The sequence below is a fragment of the Hyperolius riggenbachi genome, chromosome 1, assembly GCF_040937935.1.
Source record: "Hyperolius riggenbachi isolate aHypRig1 chromosome 1, aHypRig1.pri, whole genome shotgun sequence".
Lineage (NCBI taxonomy): Eukaryota > Metazoa > Chordata > Amphibia > Anura > Hyperoliidae > Hyperolius > Hyperolius riggenbachi.
Genome location: NC_090646.1, coordinates 118,127,884 through 118,137,043, shown reverse-complemented (window position 1 = coordinate 118,137,043; position 9,160 = coordinate 118,127,884). Strand labels below are relative to the sequence as shown.

Genomic DNA, 9,160 nt, shown 5'->3' with positions numbered 1-9,160 from the left:
CATGCATTTTACATTTTTCACAATAGTGGTCATTTAACCTCCTGAGCGGTATGCCCGACACTGTGTCGGGCAAGGAATTTTTGCTGAAAGCAGTATGCCCAACACAGTTTCGGGCATGCCGCTCAGGGTGTTTCCCTAGCTACAGGAGCTCCACTGTATAAATTAACTAAGTGCAGGGGCTCCTGTACAGTATCTGCCGCATTAGGAATGTATGGCATAGTTTCCTCCACCCCCGACCCCCCCTAATACCACCCTCGATGGAGCGCACCTATCTACGTAGACCGGCTGGGGCTCTCGCTAGAGCGAGGCTAGGTATGTATTTAGTGGGCAGCGGCTGCATTGAGGGGGGTATTAGGGGGGGATCTGGGGGTGGAGGGAACTATGCCATACATTCCTAATGCAGCAGATAGTGTACAGGAGCCCCTGCACCCCCCGATCCCCCCTAACACCCCCCTCGATGCAGCCGCTGCCTACTAAATACATACTGAGCCTCATTCCAGCTAGAGCCCGAGCCGGTCTGGTTAGATAGGTGCCCCCAATCGAGGGGGGTATTAGGGGGGGATCGGGGGTGGAGGGAACTATGCCATACATTCCTAATGTGGCAGATACTGTACAGGAGCCCCTGCACCTAGCTAACTTATACTGTGGGGCTCTTCTACCTAGCTACTCTATACTGGGGGGCACCTATATACCCTTAACTGGGGGGCACCTATCTACCCCATACTGGGGGGCACCTATCTACCCTATACTGGGGGAACCTATATAGCCTATACTGGGGGGGCACCTATCTACCCTATACTGGGGGGCACTTATATAGCCTATACTGGGGAGCACCTATCTACCCTAAACTGAGGGGCACCTATCTACCCTATACTGGGGGGCACCTATCTAGCCTATACTGGGGGGCACCTAACCAGCCGATCCTTGGGGGCACCTAACCAGCCACGGGAGTACATTTTTACATTGGGGGCAGCAACTCCATTATATTAGTGCAGGTTGAGCAGCTGCAGCTTAGAAGTATAAATGATCAGAGATTTTGGGGAGTAATTTTGACATTTAGTTTAGATTTTGTGTTTCAAGCATTTATTGGTCTCAAAATGTGCACTAGACCCCTGCTTGACACATTTTGTTAAGTTACAGGAAAAAAGGTTATGAAAATTAATTGGATCACGTTTTGCTCAGAAATCCAGCAGAAACTGAACGCCAGGGAGGTTAAAGTCACTTCTATGCATTTAGACAAAGTAGCCATCACTAGTGATGCTTTATTTAAACTTTAAAACAAGTTGTGTTAAATCAGGAGACATTTTTGCTCTAAGAGCCTAAAACTAATACACGTAACATTTCAGATTACAAGACTGCACTCTGCTGTACCGTAAGTGGACAATTATTAGAGATATTTTCACTTTCTGACTGATGTGCGTGCAGCTGCAATTCAAAATAAATATGTAAAAAGGCTTTTATTCAAAATGTCACAAGAATTTGTGCAGGTTCTCATGAAAGGGCAATTTGCTCCAAGGTAACAAACTCGTGGAAAAAAAGGAGACCATTTTAACCATATTATAGTTTAATCTGCAAAGAACAAAGGGAAGAAAATAATCATGGCAAGCAATTTATTTACAGAAAACTGTACAAAAGCAAATTAAATTATGTAAAATTGTTCATAAATAGAAGTGGATTAGCGTTTAATACATTTTGCTTGTTTAGCATAACTGCGTGCATAGTGACTCATAATAAACAATGATAAATTGTTCTTCGCTTCACTATCAACATCCAAGTTGCAGAACAATAGTCGATGATTTATATTACAAACAGATCGTACCACATTGTTTGCAAGTGTTTTCAGTTCTTTTAAAGAAGTTACAGCAAATGAAGACTACCCCAGCCAAAAAAAAAAAAAAAGAACAAAAAAATATTGAAGATTTTCACTTGCAATAACTCAAAAGTACCATGGCTATATTTTAATTGTATGCTCTTATTACTGAACTGCATGAGGGTTCTTATAGAGAAAATAAAGAGACAGACCTGTTTTAACACTATGTTCCATTTCCTGCACAAAAATAATTCTTATATTTTTTCCTGACCCTTTGACAACAGGCCAGCCAGTCCAGAATTAACTTCAACACAATTAAATGCAGTTCTAAAGGAACAAAGAACCGTAAGACTGAGGTTACATATACACACACATAGAAAGTAGTTAAGCCATTATGCATAAATCTAAAAATGCTTAACATCATGTAAAAGGGCATGCACAGTTCATCTGAAACCCTAACATATGATATACATATGGATATTATACAAACAAGATGAAAGAGCAGGAAAACACAACTAATGGCAAAAATAATAACAGTAGACAGTTGCTTGTTTACTTCACTCTGGACTTACGTATTCATCTTTATGTACAATTGGAAAACAAGCTTCAGTCCATAATACATGTTCTATGTTCTTCCATAACAAGGATGCAAAATTCCCAGAGCAGAAATTAATTTTAAAGATTGGTCCATCATCTGAGTTTAAAAGAAGGCATTTTTTCCTGTTATGGCAATTATGTAAATGCTATCATAAAATAAATTCCGTGGAACACAAAGAATTGATGAAAATGTGATGAGCCCAATACCCTTTATTTTACTAGCCTGACCACCATCCTACAATGATAACAGTTAGAAAAGGCACGTTGCATAATTTGCATTTGCACTTTTTATTGAGTTTTAATGTTCTCTTTACCTTTTTTTTTTTCCTTTTTTTTTCTACAAAATGCTTTAAATATACATAATTGCAACAGACACAAACTAAATAACTGTGTTACTGAAGTCTAAAATGTAAAAAGAAAAACAAAAAGTTTTCTTTTCATCGTGCCAAGTGAACAGAGTAACTGACATGTTATAGTATGAGGGTTACTTTATTGGTTTCTGTACCAGAAATAATTGTATACATACAAAGAGTCTGCATTGTTTTAACTCAGTTTAGCTCTAACAAAATTTCATTGCATAAAATGTTTTATCAGTGATGTTTTTTATTTTTATTTTTTAATGTACTAAAAATTGTGTAATGACTGTGTGTTATGATCATCTATATTTTGCATTTTATAGTAATTTTCCCTATTATAACTGTAGTTGTAACAATCAAATTAAAATATATTGGTAAAAAAATTCAGGTTTGCGTACAATATGTTTAAATAACTGACTATGCAGACGGGATATGCATGCACTAAAACTCCATAGGTATTTTACAGAAGCAATTCATGAGTTATTTTCCTTTAACAAGTACTTACAAAGAATACAATATTTAATAGCGTCAGTGGTCTCAAAACCTCTGATCCCTTGTTCCTATGTCTATCATACAAGAAATATGTATTTATGTTCATGTACACCTGTTTGTGTAAATTGTCATGCATAGAACTAACAAAAATAAAAATAAAAAGGCAAAGGGCCCCCAAAGAGAACACATAAAAGCTCTACACTTAAAACATGAATGCCAATTATTAAATGAAAAACTGTAATAAATCTAGGTAGAAAAAAAAATACTTTAAACTTAATTAAATATGCATTTGCTCTGCTACCTTAGAAAGGTCACCTGAGAAGCCATTACTTATCATTTTTTTTTATAAAACATGATTATTTTAAAGTCTCTTAGGTAGCAGAAATAATCTGTGTATTTTGGTGAATTTAAGTGTGCTGGGTGAGCCAAAGAGAATCTCTGAAAATGGACAAAACAAACAGTAACTATTCCCTATTTCATTTTTTCCTAATTCTAGGGGTGATTTCTTAAGTATTTTAAAGCATACAAGGTCAAAGGATGCATGGAATTAAATAAGTTAGAACTCTTTTTCATCATCTCAAAATGTTTCAATCTAAAAACACTTTCAGGCAACTTCATATCCTACATGCACTTTATAACTCCTTTGTAGTCTACTTAAATACAGCTGCTTGTTATTTTATTTCCACTGCTGGCTGTTTCAAGTTGATGAATAAGAAGAAGAGGCGTACTTTGAAAGATTACTCCACTTTAGTAGAACAATCTGTAGAATCATGTGCCATATCTAACTACACAAGCTGGTTTCTAACTATATGCCATGAGCTATTATCTTTCAAGTTTAGTCTGTACCTGCTATAACTTTTTCAGATATTGGCTGGACACCCTGGCAATGGTACACAGTTTGGTGTAAAGTGACCAGAATTTCCTCAGTCCTGTGTTTCATTCATACATCTTTTTAAATCAGGAGGTGCAACTTATTGCATTCTTCCACACCCCAGCAGCTTTTCTGAGTATACTACATTGATTAATTCTGTAGAAAATCTATAGGGATTCTAGCCTTGCATATACCAAGTCTGGAGTAACCACTCCCATCTCACTAGCAGCTGAGAGCAAAGCATGGCAGGTTTCAAAAAGACACAGGCAAGGCTGCTGAGAATTACCTAGTTAACATCAAAATAAATAGGTATGTCTTTGTAATACAGTTTGCTAAAGTACTAGAGCTATATAAAGATGATTTGATAAGTGTTGTTTTACCTTTGCAAGTGGAGATGCGCTTTAATTTTTCTTTCCATTTTTTTTCTTATTCTTAGTTGACCCCTAATTCATGATATACAATATTATTCTTTTCCTTCTAATGTAGAAGTCAATTATTGAATACGGTTCTCATTTTTTTTCTTGCAATGTTTTTAAAAATAAATGCATCTGATTCTGGATTAAGCTTTTCCATTTGTAATAACACCAAAGGTTACTTTGCATGTCCAATCTTGCTGACTCTTGATGTCTTACTTACAGACAGTATATTGATCATGGGATTTTGCCCTTCAAAATACATTGTTCACTACCAAGTTTTTTCATTAACTGTTTCACAGATTTAGTTGTCTAGGAAGCATAGGGTTTCTTTATGCTTACTTGCCCGTTTCACATTATCTTTTTAATCAATTATACAGGATGTGACTATGGAGATTATGGATAAATATTGCATGGACTGCTCTTCCGATGTTGGTGTGGCCCAAAAAGGACAAAAACCTAATGATGCCATTTGCTATCCCTTTCTCTTTATACATTTTTATATAATAAAATGTTGCTTGCACTACACAAGGTGACTAGCATTTATTGGCTTTAAGATATAATATATCTATTCAATGATTATCAACATGTCAGATCTGTAGGTGTTTTTTTGGAAAAAGTCATTTTAAACCTAGACATAATCAGATAAACAAATACATATAAAGATTAATGCAAACAAAAATAAAGCACAATTCAAGATGAAAACCTTCAATCGTTGACCTGAGGAAAGGTTCCACCCAAAACATTGAGTTTATATTCCATACGCTATATAATATGACCAGATGCCCTTGCACGTTTTGAAGCAGTTTGTACATTTCATTGTTCATTTTGAACGTTTCATATATTTAACATTGTGGTCGATATGGCTGTCCATCTCCCGAAGCATAATTCAAGGAGATATTATTTGGGCAAGGGCTTCCTTAAAGATGTCCTTTTCAGATATGCGTTGGCTGTAGTGGACTAAACCATTAAGAATGAACCATTTTACAATCAGACACAACTAGAATGCTATGTTACATGCTTTCACCTATGAATAACATCTGTGACCTGTGTTCTATTAATTGGTCCAGTTGCCATGAAAATCACCATCGCAACCATCAGTGAAAAGAATAGCAGTGGAAAGGCTAATACATGCAAGCAATGACAATGGTCTCTACATATCACAATATTGTCAAGCAGACATGATTGATAATTAAGTGCCTGATATGGAGGCAAAAGTGGCAGGCAAAGCTTTTGTCTCTTTGGTGGCCCCCTCATGTTTCAGAGTTATATTGTTGTAACTGAAAAGTTTTGCCTTTTTTTTCTTGCTTAGAATATATGAAAGAACCCTGCTGCTACAAACAGCTTACAGGTAAACTTCTCTTCTAGTTAAAGTGTTGACGGGAGATGGCTTGTACTCCCCTGTTTGCGTGAGGGGAATATCTTCGGAATTGGCTTCTTCGCTTTTACTGAATGTGGCTGCATTGAAGGTCTCATACGATGCCAGCTTTTTGTTAAGTAGATTCCTGTTGCGATCGCCCATAAGCGAAACCTCTCCATTGGCCAACTTTTCTTGGCTGTCTCGTTCATCGACTGGAATAAATGTGGAAAGCTTTGGCTGGTTCTTCGGCTTCCTTTCAGGTGATGTACGAACTGGCATCCAGCAGGAGTCAGAGTGCCCATATTCATCACATTCTCTTGTACATTTGCCAGTCAGAGCTACATCCGGCAAAGGTCTTGAGTCTGGAAAAAAAAATATCCCTTGTTAATTCTGGAATGAAGCATCTTTTACATAAAACAAAATGTATGGTACAGTTGGTTTAAGAGGCTTTAAATGAACCACTAGAATGAAATCTCATCTTAATATTAATTTTTATCTTTAAAATGTATATTAAAATGTATACAGCTATTCAGAAACAATAAAAAAGTACCGTATATTCCGGCGTATAAGACCCCCCCCCCCCCCCCCACCACACTTTTCCAGTTAAAATTTAGCGTTTGGGATATACTCGCCATATAAAACTACATCCTCTTCCAATTCACACCAAATTAATTTTTTTTAAAAATCATATATTGGTGCTATGTATGAACAGGTACTGGTGCTGTAATGTATGTTGTACCCACTATATAACACTATACAGGGGATTGACTGGTTGGATTGGTCAACTCTCCCTATCCCTAAGCGGATTGGTCAGCTCTTCTTGTCTACCTGTTTATCAGAGCGGTATGGAAGAATAGATTGCACTGTGCCCATAAAACAAACCTCTTTCACCTGTCTGGCCCACCCTTGTATCCTATTTACCTCCTTCTCTGCCTCACAGATCTCGCACAAGTGCACCTGCGCCGCTTCACTACAGTCCTCAGTAGTGAGATCTGAGAGGCGGTAACAGGATAGGGCATATCATCAATGACACAGGGCGTATAAGACGGCCCCTGACTTTTTAGAAGATTTTCAAGGGTTAAAAAGTAGCCTTATATGCCAGAATATAAAGTAATAGAGATTTAAAGCAGAATATAACCCTGCATTTCAACTTTGCTCTAAAACATTATTTACAGCATATTATATGCAACCAGCATTTTTTTACTAGGCCAGCATTGGAAGGGTTACACACAGAGCTTTAAAGTTCTGTGGAGAGAACTGCTCCCCGCAGCCGAAGTTTAGATAGATACATTTAAATAAACAGAATGTAACAAGTGAGGAATGTTACACACTCTTTGGCTGTCCTCCAGCCCCTGCACAGTCAGAGAGAGTGACTTTGGGACCCGATCCTTTTCACTTCTTCTGCTAAGTTTATAACCTAGAAGAAGGTCATTTTTCATCTGCTGCTTAAAATAACTTTTCAGCACTTTGCAATTGAAAAAGTACCAAAAAGAAGGTAAAAAAGTATTGCTAAAATTATCCTTACTTGCTTTGTCTGTTTGCTGGTGATTTAAATAGCATTTTATTTATATTATGTGAAAATATTATCTAGAAGAAAGGAGAAGAAGTGAATTAGATCAGGCCCTTTATCTTACAGTGACGGACTGTTCACATCATTTATCTACAAGTCTAATAGCACTACTTTCCCCAGAGTGGCAGCATCCACCAAAATAGTGGACAAACAGGTGGTGTGTGTGTGTGTGTGTGGGGGGGGGGTGCTACACCTTTGTATAGATAACTTCCAGGGATTGCTTTTGTCAAGAATAAACAAATGCTAAAATCCCTCCATGAGGAGATGGACTAGTTCAAACCTGTCCATTCTGTCAGATTTCTACTATCGACTGTAAGTGACAGTAGCATAACAGAAAAGTAATGTATGGCTCATTTCACCCTGGAAGAGACATGCTTCTTATTTATGTGTTTAAATGTATCTTATTTTATGTATTTATTTATTTATTTTTGTGGTAAAGGTTCTTTAACTTCCAGTCAGAAATACATCTACCCGCACCACTACATTTTCTGTTTCCACAGAAAAATATATTTAATTAATGACTCATAGTGTATTAGAAAGAGGGAAACAGGCAAGTAGCATTTTTTAAAAGAATGCAACCTTTCAAGTTCAAGTATCTAGTGAATTCCCCCTCCACCCACAAGCACACACACATATACACTTTCTATGTGCTACAGTGTTCCAGGTAAAATTTGGCCATTTGGGACCATCTATGCCAAGAATACAGTGTCTGTACAAACACCTTTACCCACCACCCAAAAATCCAAAGTTCTGGATTGTATCATCTATGTCCAATTGTTCCCTCCTTAAAGAGAACCCGAGGTGTGTTTAAAGAATGTTATCTGCATACAGGGGCTGGGTCTGCATATACAGCCCAGCCTCTGTTGCTATCCCAAACCCCACTAAGGTCCCCCTGCACTCTGCAATCCCTCATAAATCACAGCCATGCTGTGAGGCTGTGTTTACATCTGTAGTGTCAGTCTCAGCTGCTCCCCCGCCTCCTGCATAGCTCCGGTCCCTGCCCCCGTCCCTTCCCTCCAATCAGCAGGGAGGGAAGGGATGCAGGCGGGGACTGGAGTTCTGCAGGAGGCGGGGAGAGCAGCAGACTGACACTATAGAGATAAACACAGCCAGCACTGACAAGCTGTTTGTCAGCAGCGTGGCTGTGATTTATGAGGGATTGCAGAGTGCAGGGGGACCTTAGGGGGGTTTGGGATAGCAACAGAGGCTGGGATGTATAGGCAGATCCAGCCTCTGTATGCAGATAATATTCCTCAAACCCACCTCGGGTTCTCTTTAATCCTCTGACTGGCCAGGACCTGATGCCCAAGGGATTAGGCTGTAGGGATTATTCCTGTGGCTGACAATTTTTGTGCATGTCTTCACACCTTTAGACTATTTTTTCGTATTTAGTGAATTGTTTTCACAGACTTTACCTTCTGTCAGGCTGGAGGAACACTAATAAGGCTGTTTGTTTTATTGCTTAACCTTTGTCTTCTGGATGTATTTCTCCCTCACCTTTGAGCTAAGAAAGTCTTTAGTTGTTTACTTATATTCATACATAAATGACAAGCACATTTGAAATGTGGCAATAACAGGAATGTAACAAACTCAAACATTTGATTAAGACGTTTCTCATCGAGACAATGTACATTTCCCAAAACTGAAGGTGTAAAAAGACCTTTAAAATAAATATTGGTACATAAAACGTA

General features: G+C 38.1%; 1 protein-coding gene across 4 annotated transcripts in view; it reads right to left on the bottom strand.

Annotated features, from left to right (window-relative positions):
• Positions 1 to 1,662: 1,662 nt before the first annotated feature.
• The window catches only part of PCDH7 (protocadherin 7), a 1,071,285-nt gene continuing 1,063,787 nt past the window's right edge, over positions 1,663 to 9,160 (bottom strand). For all 4 annotated transcript variants that reach the window (XM_068278387.1, XM_068278405.1, XM_068278395.1 and 1 more), the window contains one exon: positions 1,663 to 6,261. In XM_068278387.1, the coding sequence (XP_068134488.1) occupies positions 5,885 to 6,261 (377 nt within the window). In that variant the 3' untranslated portion in view covers positions 1,663 to 5,884. The remainder of the gene's footprint in view (positions 6,262 to 9,160) is intronic.